Raw genomic sequence first — 26,351 nt, 5'->3', positions numbered from 1 at the left:
TGTTTTTTGTTTTGTTTTTCGAGACGGTTTCTTTGTGTAGCCCTGGCTGTCCTGGAACTCACTTTGTAGACCAGGCTGGCCTCGAACTCAGAAATCGGCCTGCCTCTGCCTCCCAAGTGCTGGGATTATAGATGCGCCACCACCGCCTAGCTAGGTGTGTTATCTTGATAATTATTTATATAGAAGCATCGAGCCCGCTGTGAGTGATGCCATCCCTGGGCTGGTGGACCTGGGTGGTATATGAAATCAGGCTGAGCAATCCATGAGGAGCAAGCCAGTAAGCAGCACTCCTCCATGGTCTCTGCTTCAGCTCCTGCTTTCAGGTTCCTGCCTTGAGTTTGTTCCTTGGATTCCCCTAGTGACAGACTGTAACCTGTAAGCCAAATAAACCCCTTCTCCCCAGGTTGCTTTTAGTCATAAGCTTGTTTAACACAGCAAACTGGGACACCAGGTTAAGCTTCAACCCATAATCCCTCCAGGGAAGAGTACTCAGAGCAAATAAATGTATCATAAAGACCCAGATCCAGTATCCAACCACCAAAGAGCTTTGAACAGATACTTGTCCTAGAGAGTACATGACCCCAGAGCCCCCAGGCTCAGTGTCTGCAAGGAATAAGTCCTCCAGCCTCCTTCTAGGCCATTCTCTTCAGACAGAACTGAAATGGAATGACATTTGATTACCCAAAAATTCAGGTGCAGATCCTTTGGACTCCCTGACTGTGTGACCCTGACCAGGTCTTATGTCTCCCAGGCTAGCCTTGAACTTCATTATGCATCCAAAAATGACCCTGTGTTCCTGAGGCTGTCTTGCCTCAGCTTTCAAGAGTACTGGGATTACAGGCAGATCTCAGCGCATAGGGTTATGCCCTCTTAGAGACTGAACATAAGGCATTATGCATACTAGGCCAGCATTCTACCTCCGGGGTTACGTCCCCAAATCCACCTGACCTTTCCCTAGTCCTCTTGTTTTCTCCTGATGACAGCCACGAACTCCCCCTTCTCAGAATTGTCATGCAGCTCTAAAATGAGGCGAACAGCTTTGTAAGCAGAGCCCTGTTCAGTTCAGGCCTGCTCCACTTCATAAAGGGACAGAAGATGGTGGAGTCGTGGTGGTGCTGGGTTTTGGAGAGGAAACATGCCAACCTTCAATACCTCAGCAAGGTCAACAGGGATTTTTCCTGGCTTTAGCCTGGGACAGAAATGAGGGAAGGATACTGGCTTCCAGACCCTCCCCCCATACCATCCCCATCGTCCCTGAGGGTAGAGAGAGACACATGATAGTCAGAGGGCAGCACCAGGACAGGCTTGGGCCAGGTGGCGGGACCATGCTTCAGCTGGCTATTTTTAGTGTAAATGAAAGAAACTTAAACTGGCTGCTGCCCCAGTGCAATCAGCTATTTTTGCTTCTGAAAGACTGGGATCTCGTCCAACGTCCAACCGTGGGGCAGGGGGTTGCAAGTGAGAAGCAAGGGGGTGGCGGTGGCCGGAAGTGGGAAATGTTCCCATTCCACTAAGAAAGAATGGGTAGCCCAATGGAGTCATGGTGTCCTTTTGATCAGTACCCGGTCTGGAGCTCTGAGGCGCCTGCAGTGGATGGCAGAGGCCAGCAGGTGGGGCCTAGCTTTGAGACCCTCCCCTCCTCTAAGTGAATCTTGTGTGCTAATTTCTGGTCTCTGAGCTGGGCCCCTGCAGGCCCCCGAGCTTGTGTCATACATAAGGCTGGTGAAGGGTGGAGTAAGTGTGACTTAGCCAAGGCCAAGAGTTCTGCCCTTGGGTTGGATAGAGGTGGGTGCTGGGTTCTGTTGCTGTCCTGTCTGGCAACTTGACATTTTTACTTTTTTTGAAATGGAGTCTCAAGCTGTAGCTAAGGCTTGACCCGGAACTCACTGCAATATACAAGGTAACTTGGAGCTCATGTTGATCCTCCTGCCTCAGCTTTTCAAGTGCCAGGATTAGAAGCACAATATCCCCAAGCTTGCTCCAAGTGGGACCCCAGGCATACTAAGTCTACTCCAAGTGGGACCCCGGGCATACTAAGTGTAAATTCTAGATTCCTAACCACGGCTTTCTGTGTCTGACCTTGCCGACTCCAGAACCATCAAAGGTAGAACTAAGCAGTAGCTGCCTTTCTTCTTATTTCACTCAGGATGACTGAGTAGTAGACAGGTATTATAGGCCACGTTTGTTTGTCAGTGGCATCTGATGGCCACGAGGTCGCTCCTTGCCTCGAGGGCCCATGACTTGTGTTGTAGCTAACACTGGCTTATTTCCATCTTCAGTTCTGTGTTGGAGTGGAAACCCAGGAGTGGGGTTTGTGGTGATTCTGGGTAGTTTTTTAAGCTACCAGCATATATACTTATTTTATACCTCCACAGGAATTTTCTAGAAGTTTTTAAACTTTTCATTTTGAGATCATTGAGTTACAGTTGTCAGAAAATTCAGAGCCATACCACGTACCCTTCACCCACTTTCCCCATCACGGTGTCTTGAAAATACAACACTATACAATCAAGATGCTGATGTTGGTAACAGCAGCGGTGCAGAACCTCCTTCAGGTTGAGGTATTTTGGTATTAGCATTTATTTAACAAATACTATTTGCCACTGAAGGTTTTCAAATGCTCACATGAAGTGACATAAGGATTAAGTGAGCTGTTAGCCCTGTAAAATTGGCACTATTACCCCATCTTAGAGGCCAAGAAGTGGAGGTACAAGAGGTGAAAACCATTACCCAGTACCACCCGAGTAGCCATGCATCTGGGTTTACCCAGATCTGCCCTCAGCCACTATTCTGCATATACTAGGAACTTATCACACTTGTCCAGGAGTCTAGCTCTGGCCAAAACTCAAGGACCTTGTTTGCCCATAGCTATGAGAAATGAATTGCATTGATTACCAATCATATATATATATATATGTATATATATATATATATGTGTGTGTGTGTGTGTATATGTATATATGTATATATATTAATATATATTCATATTCATGAAATGCTATCTAAACATTAAATTTCTCTGTATCTGAAGGGGTTAAACATTATCCAACAGTAGTTAGGGCAAGGGCCGCGTGATACTAAGTATTTGGAGATCAGCAAGGATTTTCATATTCACATTATTAATACCTTTTTATATTTGGAAAGTCTCAGTGAAATGATAGGCTCTATTAATCTGAGATGGTAACTATAAGTTAATTAGTATTTTATTTGTGCTTCCTGACTGCCTTTTTTGCTAATATAATTACACAAACAATAAGACATTCTTATTTAAAGACTGCATTTTCTCTCTCTCTCTCTCTCTCTCTCTCTCTCTCTCTCTCTCTCTCTCTTTCTGGTTTGAAGTCGCATTCTAATTTAGAAGTAATTGTCCATTGTATCAGCAGTGAGGCTAACTCTTACTACCACACCCTCTGATAGCCGGTAGCTTAAGCATCAGCAAATGGAGATGCTTTTTCCCCCTCTGTCCCTTGTAACCCAGACTAGCCTCAAACTTGGCTATATAGCTCAGCGTGACCTTGAAGTGTTGATCCTTCTATGCCCAATTCCCAAGCGCTGGTATTACAGGTAGGTACCAGCACACCTGATTTATAAGATTTCTGTCGATTGCTGGTGGTATTCAACTGCAAAGTTGAGCTATCAAGCACTGAGCAAGAAGGACAAGGTCACTGGATTTGGAGGTGGCACCCAATGTGCCACCACAGATCAGGAAGCACAGGCCCATGTTCCTCCATTCCAAATGATCATTAGCAAATCCTGACCATGGTGATGTAGGACTGTAGGGAGTATAGAACCCACAGCATGATGGGAAAAGCTTGTGTTGGTGGCCCTGAAAGCAGCAAGGTCACCTGCAGCACCCATACATACTTCAAGGTCAATTGTCGGGGAAAGCCTGGACTCTAGCAGAGTGGGTATGACCATTGCTGCCTCCTCTAGCCAGAGGAGGACACTGAAGCATTGAATCACCTCCTCCAAGGGTCAGGAATTAGATCAGCCTGAACACGACCCCTGGGTTCCCTGGGTTACAGGTCTGTTATAAGCTTCGTAGGTTTAAAGTGGGGCAGGAGTTTAGAAAGAGAGCAGACCCATTTTGCACCAGTTCTAGATGTGTGATCCTTGCTTAATTCCAACCAGAGAAGATGATGTGACTCCTTTGGAGTCACTGGCTGCCTGGCTATAAAGATCTGGGGTGGAAGTGCAGAGGAGAGTTTGAGAGGTGTCCTGGAAGGTCACTCCTCAGAATGGCAAAGGAGTCTGGGCAAATGGACACTTAATGGACAAACCAGCCAGCTCCTCTTTCCTCTCAGTCTGTTATTTGCTAAGTGAGGGTAATCACAGTCACTCCATATGTTGTGGGTTGAACAGTGTGTATATAAAGTCCTTTGTGAACCATGCTGTTAACCATTGCCCTTATGACTTACCAGGGAGTTGAACACAGTGTTCTTCCTAAGCACCCGATGGTTATCAGGTGCCATGGCACAACCTGACCTTAAGGGACACCAGCAGGGGAAGCCATGGTGCTGTGAAGAAACACATGGTGTATGTTACCTGGTGGTGGGGGATGAACAGCCACTGTAGAGTTAGGAGAGCTTGGGGAAGAGGAGACTCCCGTGGCATGACTTCTGGGGAAAAGGAGTGGAGAAAGTGGATTCAGAATGAGAGGGCCCATCAGCCTTTGGCACATGCCAGGTGCCGGGGGGTTCTTCGCATCCACTGTGAATTCTGTGGTAGTGTTCTGTTGTGTTGGCATTGCAAGGAGTGAGCTGAGCTTAGTTCTAGTGGGAGAACAGTTAAGCAGGAGTCTCCTCTCTACTTTTCCGGGAGTGAGACACAAAGGTCTGTGCTGGGGGAACAGAGCTATTTCCTTTGTCCCCTAACGTCCAGGGGAGGTGGGAGCTAGAACAGGCCCAGCAGAGTGCCCTGTGGCAGTGTCCACAGGCCCTGCACATCATAGCTCATCTTCATGAGGGCCAGAGATATAGCTTGGTTAGCAGAGTTCTTGCCTAGCATGCATAAAGCCCTGACACGAACCCCAAGTATTGCATAAACTGCTCATGGTGGGTGTCACCTGTCACACAGTCACATGCCTAAAATCCCAGCACTGGGGAGGTAGAGGCAGGAGAATCAGAAGGTCAGGGTCGTCCTTGATCCTTGGCTGTATTCAGCAATTTCGAGGCCAGCTAGAGAGTGAGAGGCTTATTTGTTCCTCCTGCCTAGGGCCTGAGAAATTTGCTTTTCTAACAAGCCTCAGATGATGGTGATGCTACTGGCCTGTGGACCACACCTTGAGAAGGAGACCACCCTTCTCACCTGTCAGCACTAGCCATGCTGTGTGTGCTGATTTAACATCCTGTGACTTCAGTTCTGCCCCAGAGCTTTGGTTACCAAATGGCTCAGCCTGGGTCAGATCACCAGTTACTGAATAGTACCAGCAACTTGGGCTGACAGAGCTAGCAGCAGAATCCTTTCTCTTCTCTCTCACAGTTGCTTGCATGTTCATCCTTTGCTCAGGTTCTGCCCTTAGAGAAATCAACACAGACGCTGTCAGTCACCACTATTTGAGCCTCTAAACAGAGTAGGGAGTTGTTGGTAGCTTCTCAAGAGGTCTAAGGACCAGGCTTAGAAAGCAGCCAGTCCCAGAATGCTTAGGAACATGGAATGAGAGTAACCTGAGGCTGCCCCCCCACCTCCACACACACACACTCTGTACCCTTCTTCCTTCCCATTGGATGGGCCTGGGTCAGACTCATCAGTCTCTAAGGGTAGAGATAGAGAGCATTCCCGTGGGAGTGCAGCACAGCACCTCCAATAAGATGACCCTCCCTCCATAGTGGAGTTAGCATTAAGTAGAAGGTAGGAGCAGGGTCCTGAATCCCTCTCAGCCAGCCTTCACTCCAGCCTTGTGCCTCACCTGTTACAGAAGTTCCAGTGAGGGATTAAAAGACTGCGGAGGAGCTGAGGATGTGTAGCTCCGTTGTAGAATGCTTTCCTAGCACAGAAGGAACCCTGCCTTCTATCCGCCCCCCAGCCCCCATTGTGTAAACCAGGGATGATGGCACATGTCTCTTGTTTTCTGAGGTGAAAGCAGAAAGATCCAAAGTTCAAGGTTAGTTTTGGAGACCAGCCTGGGCTAGTTGTGGCTGAGTAAGAAGCAGTTTGGTCAGAGGCTTGCTGGGTTTGGCTCTTGCCTTAGCTTCAACACCTTCTTTCCCCTCAGGGAGAGGGTCTGGGCTGCAGCCTTTAATTGGAAACTGGGTGTGGATGTGTGGGTGTCTTCCCCACTCCTTAGCCCTGAGTGCCCGATCATTCACTTTCAATTGCTCTTACTCTCTTGTGGGCTTCTTTTCCTTTGGACTGTTTGCACATAACTAGCTATCAAAGAAGCAGCCTGAGGCATGAATGGGATGTAAATCACCCCTCTATCAGTGGCCACTTTAGCTTTCTCTTTGGGGGGTGGTCTGAGTTGGGTGTAGGCTAGCTGCTGACCACCACCCACCATTGTTTATTTCCTGGAAAAGGAAGGGCAGACAGAGGTGCGTTACTCTTATACTCTTACCTTCAGGGGAAAGTACAGAAGAACTTAGCCTCCGAGGCAGTAACCCCTGCTTTCTCTCTCTGAGGACTCTCCATCTGCCTTTTTAGTTTTGAGGTAATCTCATGTAGCCCAGGCTGGTCATAATTTCCCTATGTTGCTAAAGCTGACTCCTGATTCCCCTGGGTGCTGCGATCACAGGCATGTGTTGCCATACGTCCCCCAACCCTTTAAAAATGTGGTGTTAGGGATTGGACCCAGGGCTTTGCATATGCCAGGCAAGCACGGTACTAACTAGCCTACATCTCTAGCCCTCCTTTCCCAGCTTAATGAACCCAGTTCTCCCTGGATGCAGAACAGAACTGAGACACTTGTTTGGCAGAGGGCTTTGTTGAGCCTTCGCTTGAGGTCTCAGAGGCTAGAGGTCTCGAGGTGATTTTTAGGATGGAGCTGAACCTGGAGAGGCAGGACCAGGTACAGCTGGTGGGATGGAGGTCAGATGATGTCTCCTCTTCTGGCATGACGCTGGCCCTCTGGGCATAGCTATGAAACTCTTAGCCAGGGCAGCAGTTCTAAAATCAGGGCTCACTCGCCTACGATTTGGAACAACTCTTTAAGCCAACATTTTTCTTGTCCGACAGGTGTGCGTCTTGACCGAGTTCGAGGAGGCCGCCAGAAGTACAAGCGACGGCTGGATTCGGAGAACAGCCCCTACCTGAACTTACAGATTTCCCCACCTGCTAAAAAGCCATGTGTGTATCAAGCAGGCCCTGCTGCCTTTCTCAGCGTGGAATACCTGGCATCTTCCCGGGGTGGTTCTGTCTTCCCTCCACTGGGTGGTAGGCAGTATGGATCTAAAGATGGCCAACAATGCCTGGTATTGCCTGGCTTCATCAGAAGGCCTGTCTATATGGGATGGCATAAACCCCACCTCCATGTGAAATAAGGCCCCCAGTCCAGTATACAGACCTTGTCTCCATGGTCATCCTCTCCCATTCAGGGTCCTCTGATCAGCTTCCCATCGCAGGAACATCTCAGTGCTCACATCACTGTCGCTAGCAGCTGTGTGATGTTAGCAGGCAGGCAGACAGACAGACCGATTTCAGTCATATTTGACCTTCCCTTGGACTCTGTCCCCACTCTTCCCCAGGCATTGACTGTTTGCTCCCTGTTTGGTCATTACAGTGACTATGATCGTCTCGGATCTCCTGGGGGTTAAGCAGGACAAGCTGTATGCTATGCCTCCCGACAATATACCGGAAGGAGATATCAAGGCCCTGACCACTCTCTGTGAACTGGCAGATCGGGAGCTTGTGTTCCTCATTAACTGGGCCAAGCACATCCCAGGTGAGTTATGGTGGGGTGGGGACAGGAGTGGTGAGGGGGCTCTAGACTCCCCCTGTCCCATAGCTGTGCCTTTGATGCCTGTTGCCTGGCCCAGCAAAGCCTAGAAGACCTTTGCCAGCCCACGCTTTTAAAGGCCCCTTTCTCTTCTTTGGGGTTGAAGGGAGTAGCATTCGGAAGGCCCGGTAGTGTTTATGAACTGCCAGGGCACATTAGAACCACTTATCGCTGGGCAGTGGTGGTGTACACCTTTAATCCCAGCACTTGGGAGGCAGAGGCAGGCGGATTTCTGAGTTTGAGGCCAGCCTGGTCTACAGAGTAAGTTCCAGGACAGCCAGGGCTACACAGAGAAACCCTGTCTCGGAAACAAAACAAAGAACCACTTATCGTTTTGGTAGGAGCTACAGTGATAGGTTCACAATTAGAACCCCCAAATAAAACAGTAGGCTTTTTCTGTAGCATTCACTGCAGTGACCATGGAAAACAGCCTTCTTCCTTAGCACTAGCTGTAGGCAGACAGAAGGAGTTAGGAGCAGGTTGGGGAGTCGGCTCAGATTCCAATTCTAGGCCTAGAAACCTATCACTTGACCTGTCATGTGGGAGTATGAGAAAATGACCTTCTCAGTTTAACCCAAGGGGAAATGAGGTCGTGAGTCCCAGGTGTGGCATCTGGCTGGCATGTGCCAGTGTCACCTGCATGCTCACTGTGGCTGTCTGCTGGATCTTTGCCTGGTCTCACGGTTGAGACTCCATGGCACTGTGTTTCAGGTCACATGGACCTCTTACTCTCTGGACCTAGGCCTCATCGTAAACAACTGGGTGAGTCCAGGTGGACAGAGGGAGCCCATGTAATTCCGTATTGCTCTTACATGGTAGGGGGGCTTTCTCTGTACAGTTGAAGGTTCTGCCCCTGTGAATTGTGTGGGAGACATGCTGTTAGATCTTGCAATGAACCCCTCTTTTGTGGCCCCTTTCTAGCTGTGTGACACATGGGTCCTTCTTTCTGTGTATAGTTTTTTTTTCCCCTCAGCCGTGGCCCTTAAAGATGAGCATAGCACCCATGGTAACATAGCAGAGCTGTCCTGGCCTGTGGATACCAGCAGTTAGTTGAGGTGATTCAAGTCCTATGTGAGACTCACAGGTTCTGTGAGAAGGCACCAACCTGTGGACAGGAGATGCTGTTGCTGACACTAACCTTTGGGAAGCCTAGAGGCTTCTGACATGGTCTCCTGGCTCTCTAACCCTTGGTGGGTTTGCCAGGAGCCTGGCTAGTACGTCCTTTGTAAGAAGCTCAGTCTCCTGGGATTATACACTCAGTAGTTTTGAAATCCGTCCCGTGCCAACTCAGCACAGATGTGGCATCAGGCTGATGCTTAAGACACCTCAGCCTGGATTGCTCCACTAACCCCAAGCCAAATTGGGCACAGCCACCCCAGCCCAGCCCTCGAGACTACTATTCTCGGTCAGACAGGTACAGTGTCCGAGAGATGACTCTGGAGTGACGCCTGGCGGTCTCCTGGATTGTAGTATAGCTTCCTTCTGTTGCCCTTACCTGCACAACACCTGGAGGAAGGGAGTGTCCTACATCCTACAGGTGGTTTTCACATCTATGCCAAGTAAGAGGAATAGGCGAGTAGGGTGGTTGCTAGGGACAGACTTTGGAGCCAGACAAGGGTGGGCTCCTGTCCCGGCTCTGCCTTTTGTGACCTTGTGTAAGTTTTTCCTGAGCTTCAGTGTTCCCATCTGTAAAATGGGAACCACAGGAGCCCCCCACTAGGAATCCCAGGAGGATGTTGCACACTCAGAACTGCCATACCTGCCATGGTTGTCATGGATACTAGGAGTGACACAAGCCCCCACTGCATGGGCACCTCATCTCCAAATTCTGTGGATTAGCTACAGAGTAGCTGAGTATGGTGGCTCACGCCTGTCATCTCTGCACTCTGGAAACAGAGGGAGTGGGGCTTGCCGTACGGTTGAGGCCAGTCTGTTCTGCAAAGCCAATTTCAGGCCAGCTAGAGAGGAAGTGAAGTAAGCAAAGGCTTGCTTATCTGTCCCATACGGTCATGCTTATTTTGCATAAATTTGCATGTTGAATCACTGGGACTTGACCTTCAGGTGTTTAAAGTTAATAAGGGTCTCCTGCCACTGGTTGTAAACCTCACACTAAGGGCAAAGAAAGACCAAGTGTCTTTTAAAAACAATTTTCCATTATGTCTATGATGGGTTAGGTGTTTTACCTGCATATAAACCTGTGCACTGTGTGCATGCAGTGTCCAAGGAAACCAGAAGAGGGTGTCATCCCTGGAACTGGAGTCACAAATGCCAGTGATCCTCCATGTAGGTACCGGGAATCCACCCTGAGCCCTCTTGCTGCTGACCATCTTTCTAGCCCCATGTTCAGTATTTTTTTTAAAACTGTTGACTGAATCCTACTTCTGATTACATGGAAGACAGGCTTACAGAGGGAGAAAGTGAAGGTTGGTTAGAGGGCTAACATGTTAGAGCCTACCCCAAGACCGTGTTGAATCTTGTTTATTCTGGTCAGGGACACTAAGAAGGGAGGATTTCAGACTGCCCAGGACTGGAGCTCTGAAACTCTCTTTAGACACAAGATTGTGGCTCATCCTTTAGTGTCTTTAGCCTGTGGTGTACAACCAGCGATACAGAAGATACTTCATGCTTGCAGAGTAAGCATGGGACAGTGGGTCTCTCCCAAGATGTGGCTTAGACAGAGTTGTAGGGGTGTCCACTCATTAAACAGAGATGATCTCACCCTACCCCCAGCCCAGAAGCCTGAACCCTCCAATAGGTTCCCGTGTCTGAAACCCATGTGTATTGTATTTTTATAATCTCACTGCACTAGATTTTGTTTGTCCTTTATGTATCTATGTCCTGGCGCCTCCTCTGCATCTGGGGCTATTAGTGAGTGAAATGAGGTCCACCTGAGCATAGGTGTGCACTTTACACCCTGATACTCGGCTTCACAACTGAGGTGGCTTTGTGGGACAGCCAGGGAGGCAGAGCATACAACTTGGCTACACCAGGAAACAGCTGGTTTGGTGTATGGAGCAGTACAGACTGACAGAGATCACACAGTCCACAGAACGTTGCAAAATTTAAAACTCAAAATAAGTTTATAGCCGGGCGGTGGTGGCACACGCCTTTAATCCCAGCACTTGGGAGGCAGAGACAGGCGGATTTCTTGGTCTACAGAGTGAGTTCCAGGACAGCCAGGGCTACACAAAGAAACCCTGTCTCGAAAAAAAAAAGTTTATTTCTGCAATTTGCTACCTCATCTCTTCATACCCAGTTGGGTAACTAAAACCTCAGAGTGAAATCTAGGACCAGGAAGGGCTCACCATCATCTATTCTAGTTTTCGGAGACAAGGATGCTACTATGTAGCTTTGGCTGGCTTTGAGGTTGTGGTCCTACTTTTCAGAGACAAGGATGCTACTATGTAGCTTTGGCTGACTTGAGGGTGTGGTCCTCCGTCCTTCTGCCTCTACCTTTTCAGTGCTGCAATCACAGGCTTAGAAAAATAACATTTTGCTTGGTTATTGTTTGGTTACACTACTGTAAATACAAGCTGTTGCTTTGAGTTGAATTTTTCCAAGTATTGGGCTTCCTGGAGGGTAAGCCCTAGGCGTGAGAGCAGCAGCCGATGACCCATGTGACCCAGAGATGAGAGCCAGCCAGAACCTGCAGCCGCTGTAGCTAGGCTGCTGGTAGTACTCAGTGAATTTCAGTCTCCTGCCTCTTTGTTCCGTTGTTTGCCCTCCCCAGGCAGCTTGGATTCCACCTTGGCCAGCAGAGCCTTCATCTCATTGGGAGTCACCACTCCTGCCCAGCCCAGGCTGCTGTGTGCAAGGGGATTCCCCAGAGGCCTCTTCAGGGAGGCTCTTTGGACAGCCTGCTCCCAGGGAACCACTGTCTGGCTGGATGAAGGATGAGCTGCCGAGCAGCAGCAGCTGTGTCTGAAGTGGCCCCAGATCCTATAATTACATCTCCCTTTATTACCACTCTAATGGCCCTCCAGGTCGGCGGAGACCATCATAAATTAGCAGATTATGAACTCCACTTGCCACAAATTATGTGCTTTTTTTTCTTCTAAATTCTAGGAGAACATAGTGTCAGTGGGGGGATGGGGCCTGCTGTTAGTAGATCCACTGGTGCAGATAACGCAGTTTTCCTGGGGCTGAAGAGCATACGGATGGAGGCCTGAGAGCCGGGTGTCCTGGGCTGGGCAATACCACCCAGGGTGAGCTATAGAGAGGGCTGGCCAGCCTTGCTGGCCACCTGAGCCTCTCTCAGACTTTCTGCTCCAGGGACCTTGCTGGCCCAGATCCGGGATGAATTGTTGGAGGCTCAGTCCAATTGGAAACACAGTAGAGAGTGTTTTCCCAAAGGTGCTTGTGTTTTACATGACAAGAGCATCTTCTTCTCTGCTAATGCCAGGTGTAACAGAAGTGAATGTGAAAACCTGTAGTCTTCTAGGGAGGGAGGGAGGGCGAAAGGGGGGGGGGGGGGCCGGCGGGGGGGGGGGGAGAGAGAGAGAGAGAGAGAGAGAGAGAGAGAGAGAGAGAGAGAGAGAGAGAGAGAACACAGCCAGTAGTGGTGTATTCCCTCCCACCACGAGCTCACATTTTAACACTGTATCTCACCCTACTTTATCACACAATGATAGTAGATACTTTCACTGCCTATGTGCTAAGCAGAGGAAGAAGTCTTCTGTGTGTGCACAAGTTTAACCCCTGTACCTCTAACATGGTACCGTCAGTTCCATTTTACAGAGGAATGTAGAGACCCAGGGTCAGAGAAGGTAGCCTTGGCTAGGGTCACCTTCGGTGGCCAACAGAGCGACTACTTTGACCAGTTGATTTTAGAGTCTGTGCCTCCAACATGTCTTTGCACATCCACATAAATAGTTCTCCATCACATGTTGGGTTGATGTAATAATACATGTATCACACACTGCATTGCCATAGTTTCCTTCCTGTCGTATGTTCTGTCTGTGAGCTAGCAGCAACCCGTCTCTCATCTCCACCCTGGTCCTCTCCTGGAGTTAACTATCCCTATTTCCTCTTGTTGTGTTTCTTTTCTCAACTATTAGAAAGCACTAAAATGGTTTTAAGTAGTGACAGAACACACTTGCTACTGCCTGGTGGCTAGCATGTCGATTGTGTGCTGGGGTTTTCAGAACTCTGTCCAGGACCTCTCAGATATTGGAGAGGAGGATGGAGCTCCCTCCCAGATGGGTGAGCCCGCCCCTCAGAACCTCACACCTCACACCCAGCTGGCCCAGTGGTAGGAGAGTAAGCCTTCTGGGTGTTCCCTCCCCCAGTAGGTTAGAAATTTCCAGGTGGCTGTTGTGCACTCCTCTTCCCCTCCCCAAACCCCATGGTACTCCAGCCTCTTACATGGGATCTAATGGGGTCTCTAAGGAAAGGTTTTAGGTTGTTTTCTTGCCATCTCAGGGTCAGGCCGAGGCATCTGTCTGTCCTCTGCTGTGACTGCTTTATGAGGCTAAGTGGGTAGGAAGACAAACTTGGGGCTCAGGAGAATATCTATATCTCTGTGGCATTTCCCTTCAGAGCTCAGCCCCCAGCTGCTTGTGCAGGGATTCCCTGTTTTTAGCATCACTACAGGTGGCATGTTCTCAGAACCTTCCAGTCTGAAGTTCTTCTTTCTTTTTTAAAATTTATTTATTTATGGTGGCTTTTTTGAGACAAGGTATCTCTGTATTCCTCCCCAGCTGTCCTGGAACACTACTCTCTAAACCAGGCTGGCCTTGAACTCAGAGATTCAGTTGGCCTCTGCCTCCCCAGTGCTGAGATTAAAGGTGTGGGTCACCTCATTGGTTGGTGACATTTAGTGACATGTGACATCGTCTCCATGGTGAGCAGCCATCAGTCTTGCAGAGGCCATGCCTTGAGGGATGGGCCTCACCCGCAAGTTCCCATGCCTAGAGCCTGGCCATGCCCCACTCCCAGCATCTGCTGCTTCCAGCTCATTTGTCTGTTCACTTCACCCGTGTGTCTCTTCCTCCCTCCTTAATCCTTCTGCTCTGAGACTACCCCTCCCTGTGCGGTCCAGTTCTTCCACACCCACACCCTCCCATGCTGGCTGATTGGTATCTGTTAATTAATGTCACCCAAAGCTTCTCCTACTCATGGACCTGATAAGGGAAATTGGATGTCCATTTCTATCTACCTTTTATTACCTCCAGCGTCCTGCCCCACCCCCACCCACATACTCTCTGTGGTACTACTGGGAATGTGGGCAGATACACAGTTTAACCCCTGTCTTCTGTCCTGTTCCCCCCACACACCCCAACCCCCAGGGAGCTACAGTCACCAAAAGCTCCCACTAGTTGGTGAATACACTCCTGCTCTGTGATTGGTCGCCCATGGAGTCTGGCAGCTAGGAGGTGATCCAAGGCAAAGGTTGTATAGACAGGTCCAGGGTCCATAATGGTTGGACTTAGAAAATAGAGGCAAGATAATTGGCCTTCAACCTCAGGTACCCCAGGAGGGAAGGGACTTACCCTGGGTAGGTAACAAGAAAAAGAGACCACATGGGCCCTAAAAGCCATCTAGGAACTGGGCAAATCCAAAGAGGAGAAGGAAGTAATAATGACTGCAGGTAAGGATAGTGTGCCAGAAGTGGTGTGAGGTCTTCACACATGCCTTTCATCCTTGTGACACCCCCATGCCATAAGCAATGATTAGGCAGGGCTAAGTCCTAAGTTAGCAAATTCACTGGCAGGGGTTACCCAGAAACAAATCCTTTGATTTCAAATTGCACAGGGCACATTGTGCAAATGGTTTGTGGACTCTTCCTTTTTTTCTCACCTTTCCATGCCCTGGGAGTTGAGTTCAGAGCCTTAAACATGCGAGGCAAGCACTCAACAACTGTCCTGTAGTCTCAGCACTGTTTTGGTTTGTTTTGCTTGAGACTAAGTCTGGCTTTGAACTCCAGATCCTCCTCTCAAGTACTGGGATTACAGGCATGTATCCTTCATGTCCAGCTGTTTCCTTCTCTTAATAAATCTAGCTTGCTTAGAAGTTGACTAATCTGCTGCCTGTTTCTGGGTGAGCCCCCCTGAGAAGTTACTGCCTCCTATTTAGTGGTTATGATGGTTGAAATTAGCAACCTTACCCTTCTCTGTTGGCTTCTCATAAATCAGGCTGTTAAGTGACTTTGCCTAAATCAACTCCACACAACAGTCCAATCTGAGCGTGTCACTCTCATCTGGTAGACACAGACCTTCGTCTCGGCATTAATAAGAACCCTTGCGGTCTATAATTATCTTCCCATGCCAACCACTTGGAAGCACACTCTGCTTTCGTGCTCATTCCAATGACAGCAGAGGTCCAGGTTTACAGAAGTTACGTGCCCTCATCAAGGTCCACCCACAAGCTAGTACTTGGGCAGTCAGGGTCAAGCCCAGGCAATCTTTCACAGCATGTTGGACAAAGCAGTGTCACGATTCTAGAGCCCTTTGTTTTAGTGAGGGTCTCTGTTGCTGTGATGAAACACCACAACCAAAAAGCAAGTTGAGGAGGAAAGGGTTTATTTGGCTTACACTTACAGATCATAGTCCATCGTTGGAGGAAGTCAGGACAGGACCCAAGTGGAGCAGGAACCTGGAGGCAGGAGCTGATGCAGAAGCCATGGAGGGATGCTGCTTACTGGCTTGCTCCTAGTGGCTTGCTCAGCCTGCTTTCTTATAGAACCTAGGACCACTGCCCCAGGGATGGCACCACTCACAGGGGCCCTCCCCTATTGATCACTAACTGAGAAAATGACTTACAGCTGGATCTCACGGAGGCATTTCCTCAACTGAGACTACTTCCTCTCTGATGACTCTAGCTTGTGTCAAGCTGATAGACAAAACCAGCCAGTATACCCTCTTAACCCCCATCTCCCTTCCCTGGAGGGAGGAGGTAGTGTTCCTGAGTACTAGTGTCTAGAGCACATCTGCTGAGTCTTCTCAAGGAACAGTGGTGACAGTCCAGGCAGCCAGAGTGCTCACAGGCTGTCTTTGGAGCCTTGCCCTCCTAGCAGCCTCTGCCCAGGCAGGCCATGGATAACTGAATCCTCCTTCCTGGCTGGAAGGATCTGTCTGGTATTAAAGCAGAGAGCTTCCCTGGAGTTAGCAGGGTATTGGAGGCACCCATCTTGCCACCCCCAAATCCTGCTATTAATTCAGCAGCTCCTTTGATTACACATGCACCTAATTAATCAGCATTGTCTCTCCACGCTGGGAAAGACCTAGAACCAATGAGCATAGTGGTAGTAACTGTCAACATTGACTCAACTCTTATTATGTAAGTCTTTTCCATGAATTCCGGTGTGACTCATTTACTAAGGGGATAGCAACAGACACCACAGGGCTCCCCCACTTCCAGCTGGGTCTGGGGATGTAAGGACACAACCTACCCTTGAGAAGCTGCCCTCCAGCAAGCGCCAAGGAAGCCTGTGGGACCACCTCTGATCACTGACTTCTTTCTCTTCTGCAGGCTTCCTCAGTCTGACACTCGGGGACCAGATGAGCCTGCTGCAGAGTGCCTGGATGGAGATCCTCATCCTGGGCATCGTGTACCGCTCACTTCCTTACGACGACAAGCTGGCGTATGCGGAGGACTATATCATGGATGAGGAGCACTCGCGCCTGGTGGGGCTGCTGGAGCTTTACAAAGCCATCCTGCAGCTGGTACACAGGTACAAGAAGCTCAAGGTAGAGAAGGAAGAGTTTATGATCCTCAAGGCCCTGGCCCTCGCCAACTCAGGTAAGGGTGGCACGTGACCCTCAGAGGGCTTCAGGGGTTCTGTGGGAGCCTAACAAGCACAGCTCAGGCTGTGGGCGGGGCTGGCTTACGGATTGGATCAGCCAACACCGCCAATGCCGCATTACTTTTCTCTACGTGATGAAAAGCAACTTACAGAAGAAAGGGTTTAATTTTGGCTTAGGATTCCTGAGGGATAGAGTACACTACGGGAGCAGGGAGCGAAGGCTCACTGTGGCAGCCGGAAGCGGAGAGATAGCATTTCATTCCTACGCAGGGAGCAGAGGGAGCGAACAGGAAGTGGAGTGAGGTTATAAACCTCAAAGCTGGTCCTCCAGCAAGGCTACACTTTCTGAAGGTTCTGTATCTTCTCCATACGCCACTAGCTGGGAATCAATGTTCAAATCCACGAGCCTATGAGGACAGTACTCATTTAAGTTAAGCCATTACACGCTGCAAGGGTGGCCTGGAGTTCAAACGATGGTCATGGAGGCCAGCACTGGTTTTGTATTTCTTAGGACTTTTACTTGCACAGATACCAAAGGACAAGGGCTAGGTCTGCGTCTGCCCCTTGAATCATTTGCTTCACTCTGAGTCTAAGTGACCATAAATAAGCAGTTCCTATTCCACAATTAATTTATTTATATTATGTTAACCACATTAAGTAACATACAGTAGTGGGTGCTCAGGTTGCTAAACTGGCTAGGACATTATGTACATAACTCTTACTATAATCCCATTTTACAGATGTGGAAATCAAGGCTGGGAAAGTTGTAAATTTGTCCAGGGTAACGCTGTTTAAAGATGTCAGGGTTAGTTCAGGTGTAGGGGCACAGGCCTTTAAGCCTAGCACTAAACAGGCTGAGGCAGGGGGATTTCTGAGTTTTAAGCCAGCCTGTTTTACACAGTGAGGTCCAGGCCAGGCAAGACTACACAGTGGGATTCCATCTTAAAATATATATATATATAAAATAAAAAGAAATGAGAAAAGTCAGAATTAGGATCTAAGCCACAGTCATGTAATTCTCAGAGAGCACAGGCTTATGGCTACTCTTGGACTCTTTTCATCAGATCACCAGGTGCACTACATCTAACTTTTCATGTGATGGCTTAACCTAGTATTAAAAAGGTTGTAGGTTATTCATTATTTCCTAAGCTCCCTACAACTTCAACTGGATTATCCAGGCTGAGGTGTTAGGTAACTAGCAGATCTGTCTATGCTTAGAGCCTCTGTCCTACTGGAGGTACGCTGGGTGCTGGGGAAAGAGACACACAGGGTCTCTATGTACGTGAGAGCAGTACTAGAAACATGCACATAGGATCGTAATCCTGCTGCAGGGGCACTGGCCAGGAGTTCAAATTCTATCCCCAAGGCTGAAGAGATGGCTTAGCAGTTAAGAGCACTGGCTGCCCTTGAAGAGGACCGGAGTTTAGTTCCCAGCACCCACACACTTCCCAACACTCACAAACTTCTAATTCTAGCTCCAGAGGATTCAACGCCCTCTTCTGGCCTTCACTGGCACTGCACACACATGGTACATATACATACTTGCACACACACACACACACACACTCCCTCACACGAACAGCATGACCTTGGTTAGCTCTGTCCTTGAGTAGGAGGTATTCCCAGGTCCACTTCAAGCACCTGTGAGTATTAAAGATCAATTGAAGATAATGCAGCCCAGTGCCTGGCCTAGAGGAAAGCTCAGTAAATATTGATTATTGTCTCTGTTGTTATAATATCAGAGGAAAGAGTGTTCCCAGCACATGATGAGGGAAAGCTGGCTCCCAGGTGGAGACACACACACAGACAGACTCCTGCTTCACTAATCGTGCCAGGCTTTCCCTGAAAGTCTCTTATCCCAGGAACTCCCATCCTTAACAACTAGGCTTTGTTGCTGTTAGCTCCCCAGAAATATCTTCTGGTGCCTTTCCTGAAGTCATCCATCCCCAGTCAGGCATTGTCGGCCGATGGAGGCTTCACAGAGCACAGCACTCTGCCTTGGACATCTGTGTGGGTTCGGGCCTTGGCATTGTATTGTTCCTTTTGGCCTCCTGCCTCCTCTTCCTTCTGAAACCCCCTTTCCCTCTCCCTCTCCCTTCTTCCCTCTCCCTCCCCCCTTCCCCCCCTAAATCATTAACCCTAAACCCCTGCCTTAGGCTCTGCTCCTAAGGACCTAACCTAATACATGTTGTTGTGTTTTCTTTTTTGCTGTAGCTCTGTAAAGGAACAGCACATGGAATTCCATGTGTCCTCCCTGCCCCTCTCCATTCTCAGCACACTCTTTCCATTCTTCAGCTAGGTAACTTGCTGCAGTTAGTAAGCCAATGGGGATTGGAGCCTCTCCGGTTTTTGAGACAGTTTCAGTCTATCGTCCAGGCTGGCCTGGGACTAACTGTATATCTCAGGCTGACCCGAAACTCCCAGAAATCCTCCTGCATCAGCCTTCCAAGTATTTTAATTATAGGTGTTTACCACCTTCTCATGGCAGTAGCCCTTGCCTGTAACCAGAGACTCCTTACTCCTGTCTTCCATTGGTTTCTAAAGCCCAGTACCTTGTGGTCCAGAAGGGAGATCTGGGTGAGCATAACCCCTGCAGGTCATAGTCCTGAGGCAGAACAATTACCCAGGAGCCTACAGAGCATATTGGATGGAGAAGGGCTGTCTAGGAGACCAATCAGACCTCCTGGCAGCAGTACAAGGGCCCCCTGTAGCTAAGTGGATGGGGTGACTCAGGTACCTGGCAGAAGAGCAAAGCTCATCAGAGGCTGACCCAGGCCCCTTGAGAGTGTGCCAGCTGTCACTCACCTGCATCCCAGCCATCTCTAGGGCTCTCTGACAGCAGAAAAAAATTCATAGCCATTGATTTTGTAATTAACAGTTTATCAATGCCATCGATACAGACTTGCTGATGGATTGCAAAGAAATTGATCTTGCAATGTTATTTTATTTCATTTTTGGTTGAAAGCACCTGCCAATTGTGGCTCCTTGGGGAGGGTGACAGGATGGAAAATAGGGTCAGAGGTGACTGGGGCCTAGCCCTGTAGGGATTCTGGAAAGTACAGGCTGGGAGGAGACCCAGGGGCATTCGAACCATCACTCTGACCAGCCAGCTGGTGCAGATGCCTCCGCAGTTTGGTTCAGGCGAGCACTGGACTTGCCCACTCCTTTAAGGAATGCAGAAGGTTGGCTCTGCTCCTTCTGTCCACACAGCAAGCTTCAGGGCTTCAGTTTATGAGGGCAGCACAAGATGTTAAAGTGTCTGGGTAGTTTTCCCACAGGACTGGGAGATTCCCCCTGTTTTGCTCAGACCCAGCTGTATCTCAGTGTTTCAGATGGCCAAGTTCATGGGCTGTAAGCATTCTAAACCAACGATGCTGAAGATGAGACCCAAGCAAGGCCTCCAGTATGTTAGGCAAGCACTTATCCCTGAGCTATACTCCCACTGACTCCCTCTGTCACCACACCCCTCTACTCTCCTCACCGCAAACACCTATGCAAACACCTAGACATTGACTTCTGTCCCTTTATGTCTGTCTGTTCTGTAGCCAGAATTGTAAGGTTGGTGGCTGTCCTGCATGTGGGTGGTACCCATGGCCCAACATTATCATGAAGATATGATGGGGTCAGTAGCAACAACGATGAGGCTCCTATGACCCAGGTGCTTAATTGTTCTAAACCATTAGCTGTATAATCCTCTTAATCCTATGAGGTAGGTATGGCTAGGAAAATGGGGGATGGAGAAGTTATATAACTTACCTAAAGTCTCACAGGACCTGAAAGTGAGGGATATAGGACTCTAACACTGCCATCCAGATTCCAGAGTCTCCTGAACACCTCTGGGACATCTGATAGGTGTGTCCATGTTCGTGGTTGTGCCTTCCTATGGTCTCTCTGTGGGGTCTGAGCTCAGTTCCACCTTCAGTCACTGACTCAGCCCTGCAGTGAAGATCCTCATTCTACTCTGAATAGTCAAGCTTTTGCAGAAGGCAGACAGGGTGCGGTCAGTCCTCCGCTCCAGAAATGCCTTCCATGTTAGGGTGGCAGCCAGCCCCTACTGACGCCGACCCTCTCCTGTGTCTGCAGATTCAATGTACATCGAGAACCTGGAGGCCGTGCAGAAGCTTCAGGACATGTTGCATGAGGCCCTGCAGGACTATGAGCTGAGCGAGCGTCACGAGGAGCCACGGAGGGCCGGGAAGCTGCTGCTGACACTGCCCCTGCTCCGGCAGACAGCGGCCAAGGCCGTGCAGCACTTCTACAGTGTGAAACTGCAGGGCAAGGTGCCCATGCACAAACTCTTCCTGGAGATGCTGGAAGCCAAGGTGTGATGGCCCGGCACACAGGCAGACACGGACACGATCCATGTGGAGACCTCCACAGCCACCAGCCTCGACCTTTTCACACCTGCATCGGGGCTCTGAGCTGTCCCAGAAGAAGGGGTTTTCTTGCTTCCTGGCCATGTGCAAGACTGCTGGGGGCAGCAGATGGGGGAGATGGGGATGGGAGGGTGGGGGCGGGGGGCTCATCTGTCACCCGCATTTTCTTTGGTATTTTTTTTTCCTTCTCCATGGGCAGTGCTAAGGCTTGGGCTGGGACTGACTTCCCTTAAGGCTGGAGACCACCAGAGGAAGTATCCCTTCCTGAAAAGGGATCCACTTCAAGACCACTCCCTATTTAGGACCTAGAGGTACCTGGATGGGCAGTGCTTAGTGTCCAGGACCCAAGAGACTTAGATTGGGTGCTCCTGAAGGTGTTGGTGTCACAGAGGGCAGGCCCTTGGGGCAAGAGGTCTCTGTGGCCTCTCCTGAGGCTCTGTACCTCCTCAGTCTAGCTGACTCCCCCCCCCTTTTTCCCCTTTCTTCTTGTCCCAGAACACCCAGCTCTCAGTGGCTGCTCCTGCTAGAGTAGCCACATCCCCACCCCTGGAGAAGCCCCTCCCCTGCTTCCTGCCCCTACCTCAGCCAGCTGAGGTAACTCCAGGGACTCAGAAAAGAATTGAGTCCTGTACCCACTGTTCCCTGCCTATTGTTTCTTCTCCTCCTCTTGGGCATGGCCAGTCTAGAAACCTTTGGAGAATTCAGGAACTGGCCCCATCAGAGGGCATCTGGGAGACTCTTGCTCAAGGTCAGCAACCTAGGTTGGCGTGTAGGACAGTGAGAGACCCTGCAGTAGAGGGGAAGTGTAATTGCACCTTGGAAAGGAAGGAGCTCTAAAGGTCCCCCTTGTGCCCCCCCTTACCTCATAAAAGGCAAGGCTTTGTGCCATAGGAGGGCAGCCTCCTGGCATTTGCACCAGGGATGTTTGATGTAGCCCTCTTGGGTTAATTCCTGGCAAGACCCTGCAGTCTGGTTGTTGTATAGGGTGGTCCACCGACATATCCCAGTCCTAATAAACCCCTCATCCCTAGGCATATGAATATGGCTTTCCTCCGGTTCTCCCACTCAGAGGGCGGTCGTGAGCTCACACTGGGGTTCATGGGTTGATAGTATGTCCTATAGGTGAAGCTGTTCATTCTGGAAAATGGACACACCACTCTTCTGAGAAATCCTCCAGGCTTTACCTTCCTGATCCCTTCCTGGAGTGCAAGGGTCTCCTCCTTCAGGCTTTCTGGCTAACGGCTCTGCCTCCCTGGTGACACCTCTAGGAACTGCTGGGACTCCAGACTGGAGGCTGGTCACTTCACATAGTTAGTGCTTAAACTTTCCTGGAGAGCCTTCCCCTGCCCTTTTGCCCACAAATAATCGCATCTCGGAGCCACTGGGTGCGTGGATGTCAAGGTATTCATGCCTCCGAGAGGGCTCTCCTTGTCCCCGATCCAAGATAGACACCACTTTGGTTTTAAGCTAGGTTGACTCTTAGGGGCTGGGCTTAGCGATCCTGGCCTCTGAAAACTGCCCCCAGCCACACTGTGTGCCCAGAATTGTGGAAAGGGGGCGTCACTTAAAATTCCACCTAGTGCTCAGCACTTCTGGGCCTGCGGACCACACCAGCAAGAGTCAGACAAATGCCCACAGCTGCCTGAGTGGATGCTGCTTTGAAACAGCAACAGTTAAGTGGGCGGCTTTGACTCCTTGGTCTACTAATGCAAGCACCCCCGTATAGAACACTTGTCACTAGAGGTGGCTGCTTTTGCCTGCGTAGAAACTTTTTTTTATATAACAAGCAAAGAGAGTGGACCAGTGACAGTTGAGTGCCCTGTGGGAAAACTGGGCACCTGGAGTCCGAAGGTAGAGCCCACTTGTTCGAAGACTAGCCAGATGAGGGGCATCTGTGAGGCCAAGGTGCTCAAAACAGGAAATAGCAAGAGACCTCCCTCCATCTCCTACCTTCCCCCAATCAGAGCAAAAGCCCAGGCTACCTTTCATATCCATTTTTGGAACCCATGGAGAGGAGACCTCTCTTTGCAAGTGTGTATTCAGATAAAGATGATTTCAACCCAGAAATAAAACAGAGCCAACCTTGTAGAAGGAGGTGCTGGCTGGGATTTCTTTGCCTTGTTCCCTAACCTTTCTGAAGATTCTGGATGGTTTAGGCATGCCTCCCAGGTTTCGCATCTATAAACAGATGACTTCCCAGGGAAATAAGAGGCTCTCATTTGGGGATAGCAGGGTCAGAGCCTATACTATCTGTGCCTGGTCCTTTCCTCCAGACTCATTACCCATGGGAAACAGGTGGCAGGCAAGGATGACAGACGAGTGACAAGGAGACAGGAGGGTCGAGTCCAAGCCCATGGAACAGCACCAAAGAGAAGCACTATGTGGAGAGATTGCTTTATTTTCTGATAATGATGTTGTGGCTGGAATGACTTAAGATGTATATATTTTATAACCGGCAGTCCTTCGCACTGTCTCACCTCCCTGTACGTATGTGTTCTCCCACAGATCCCATGTAAACCACATGCCCTGGGATTATCCCATCCAGTCCCATGTATCTGAAATCTAATAAATAAGGAAAAGTCTGCTGAGTCGTTCATTTGTTGTCTGTTGGAGTACACTGCCTTCTGGACAGCATCACCCTTAGGGCTCATGATAATGGGAGAGGTCAGGGAGAAAGCATCTGTGCCTAAGGCCTTGTGGGTACAGGTTTCATGATGTTGTAAATGTGAGACAGACTTACAAAGCATGCTAGAGGCCCTGGGTTTAATCCCTAGCATTGCAAAGCATGAGAATGAGTGCAATCAGCAACAGTCAAGAGTGTGACTTGGAACATCTGATGGAAGCAGACAGAACATCGGGCAGGCCCTGTTGCTGCTCCCCCTGGGAGATGTTCCTCTCCATGAGTGCCTGAGAGGTGGGACATTTTCCACCTGAGCACAGCAGCTGCCTAGGCTGCTTCAAGTCGCCGCATGTTTCCAGGGTCTTGGTGTCTTTCTTGTTTAAAGCATTGAAGTTCCCCCAAATCGTAAAGTCACAAGGAACTTCATTCAAAAACAAGATGATAGTATCAGCAGATATGTTGCTTTGCATCAGGCTCCTTGAGTTATGAGAACCCAAAGTCCTGGTTACTTAGCTGCTCTTGTAGGCAGGAGGAGATGCTAGCTAAGGGACTCCGGATAAGTGGTTCTCTGTTTTCATTGATAGGCTTAGGTTATTTAAGACTTAGCTCACTGCTCATATGCCCATGGTGCATCTGATTTAAATCATATGCATGTCCAACTATACATAGGTATAACATGGTAAATAGGGTTGATACATTCAAATTGGGTTCAGACTGGATTGGTGCTCTGCCTCTAGTTTCCAGATGTGTTCTGGGACTTGTTTGAGTGGGAACTGATCACAAAAGAGCAGTCAGTAAGAGATAGCTAGGAAGGAGCAGCTTTCTCCACTGTTTGAAATGTGGTGTATCTGCAGCTTGGTCCCAGGTACATTTCAGGGCGGGGGGCTGTAAGGATAACCCAAACTAAGCAAGAGTCCAAGGCTGCTACGACCTCACTATTGCCTGCCAAGACCAGGAGAACCCAGAAGGATTATAGCAGGGTGCCTTTTGTTACACGTAAAGGACATTCCGTTTCAAATTGACTTATGGGGAATTATTCTCACAGAGGAAAGGAGGGTGGGTGTGTGTGTACAGACTGGGTTTGATCCAGAATTGCAAAGTCAATATAATTCTAGTTTGATTTTTAAAAATCTAGTAAAAAGGAAGGTTATTAGATTGGCTCTCATAATACAGTGGTTGTTGGCAATGGCTGTCTCAGAGAGGCCGAGAACAGTGTAGTTTTGCATCCATGAAGCTGGGTGCCTCGTCCGTCTCAACCTTGCGAAGCTTGGAGGATTCCTGTGGAGTCCTCAGCTTTTCTGACTCAGTTTAATCCTGTTTTGTCTGCTTCATCTTTAAGCTAACTTCTTTCATGGGATCAAGAGACTGTTAGTTTTTGTTTGTTTGTTTGTTTGTTTTGTTTTTTTGTTTTTCTGTATTTTTGGGTTTTTTGTTTTAAATTACATATCCTGGGAGGGAGTAGGGGAGAATCTCTCATTGCAAATGTGGTAAATGCCTGGGTCTCATCCTCAATCCCAGTGTTTCAAGGATTTTTTCCTGGAGGAATCATTAGTCATCTAGGGCTGAGTAAATCCCATTCAATATCATTGCTGCTAAGCAACTGGAAAGGTGTAGGCTGGAAACCCTCAAAAGCAGACCAGAGACGCCACACCTGTGGACAGCTCAGTCTCGCCAGCTTTCAGTGAGCTATGAAAGCCACCATAGGAACATATGAAAGCCATCACAGTGTGTCCTCTAATTTCAGCACACTGGAATGCACACAGCAGCTATCCATGCTTCTTCCTTGACTGGTGTGCATGCGTGTGTGTGTGTGTGTGTGTCTGTGTCTGTGTGCATGCGTGCATGCGTGCGTGCGCGCGTGCACGTATATGTGTGTGGGGGGCATGCCGGGAATATGTCAATCATAACACAGCAAATGAACTAAAAGAGAGGGCTGGTATCTGTTGAGGTGGGGAGACTTGATCAAAAGTTGGGGCCAGAAGAACTGATGTGAACTTTAAGATGCTATTGCTCACCTAGGGAGACACCATCATGGCAAAGAGTGGTGCTCCAACTGACCAAGAAATGCCAGGAGCTTCCTCAGCAAGAGATTCAGCATGGAAGCCTTTGCCTGGGGTGGGTTCCGTCCCCGACACACAACCTCCACTGTTCGGAGGCAGGCTCTCTCTGCCAATGCTGCCTTCTGCAGAGTTGCCAGTTACCAGACTGAAAACACTATATGAAAAAATTCCCAAAATAAGCAGTTTCCAAGCTTTAAATATCCTTTATTACATTACATTGTTACGATTATTGGATTCACTAGTTCTACTTGCTTATCTCCTCTTGTGCCTAAGATGAACTTTATCATAGATGTGTGTGTGTAGGAAAAGCAGTATTCTCTGAGGTACATGTCTGCATTGGGTCTGAGGGGACTGAGGTAAACCCTGCTTTGTGGAGCAGTAGGGACTCAGGGACTACCTTCTATATCATTATTTACCAGCAAGATAAATAGGACCAAAAGAATCTTCTAGTAAAGATCTTTACTGGAAAATCCAAGAATGTCCCTGCACAGGAGTCTCAGGAACAGTCCAAGTGCCAGCAGGCTCACCCGAGCCTATTTATTTTTTATAACTGGTTTTCATTTTCTTTAATATTTTATTTTATTTTATTTTTTGAGACAGGGTCTCTCTATAGAGCCCTAGA

The 26,351-nt window shown here is 49.0% G+C and overlaps 1 protein-coding gene across 2 annotated transcripts in view; it reads left to right on the top strand.

Annotated features, from left to right (window-relative positions):
* Esrrb (estrogen related receptor beta) overlaps positions 1-21,001 on the top strand; it is a 99,738-nt gene extending 78,737 nt beyond the window's left edge. For both annotated transcript variants that reach the window (XM_028771912.1, XM_028771913.1), the window contains 4 exons: positions 7,171-7,281; positions 7,715-7,876; positions 16,400-16,669; positions 20,757-21,001. In XM_028771912.1, coding sequence (XP_028627745.1) covers positions 7,171-7,281; positions 7,715-7,876; positions 16,400-16,669; positions 20,757-21,001 — 788 coding nt within the window. The remainder of the gene's footprint in view (positions 1-7,170; positions 7,282-7,714; positions 7,877-16,399; positions 16,670-20,756) is intronic.
* The last annotated feature ends 5,350 nt before the right edge of the window (positions 21,002-26,351 follow it).

Source organism: Grammomys surdaster, unplaced genomic scaffold (genome assembly GCF_004785775.1).
Source record: "Grammomys surdaster isolate TR1022 unplaced genomic scaffold, NIH_TR_1.0 210, whole genome shotgun sequence".
NCBI classification, from domain to species: Eukaryota; Metazoa; Chordata; class Mammalia; order Rodentia; family Muridae; genus Grammomys; species Grammomys surdaster.
This window is presented reverse-complemented; position numbering and strand designations above follow the sequence as displayed.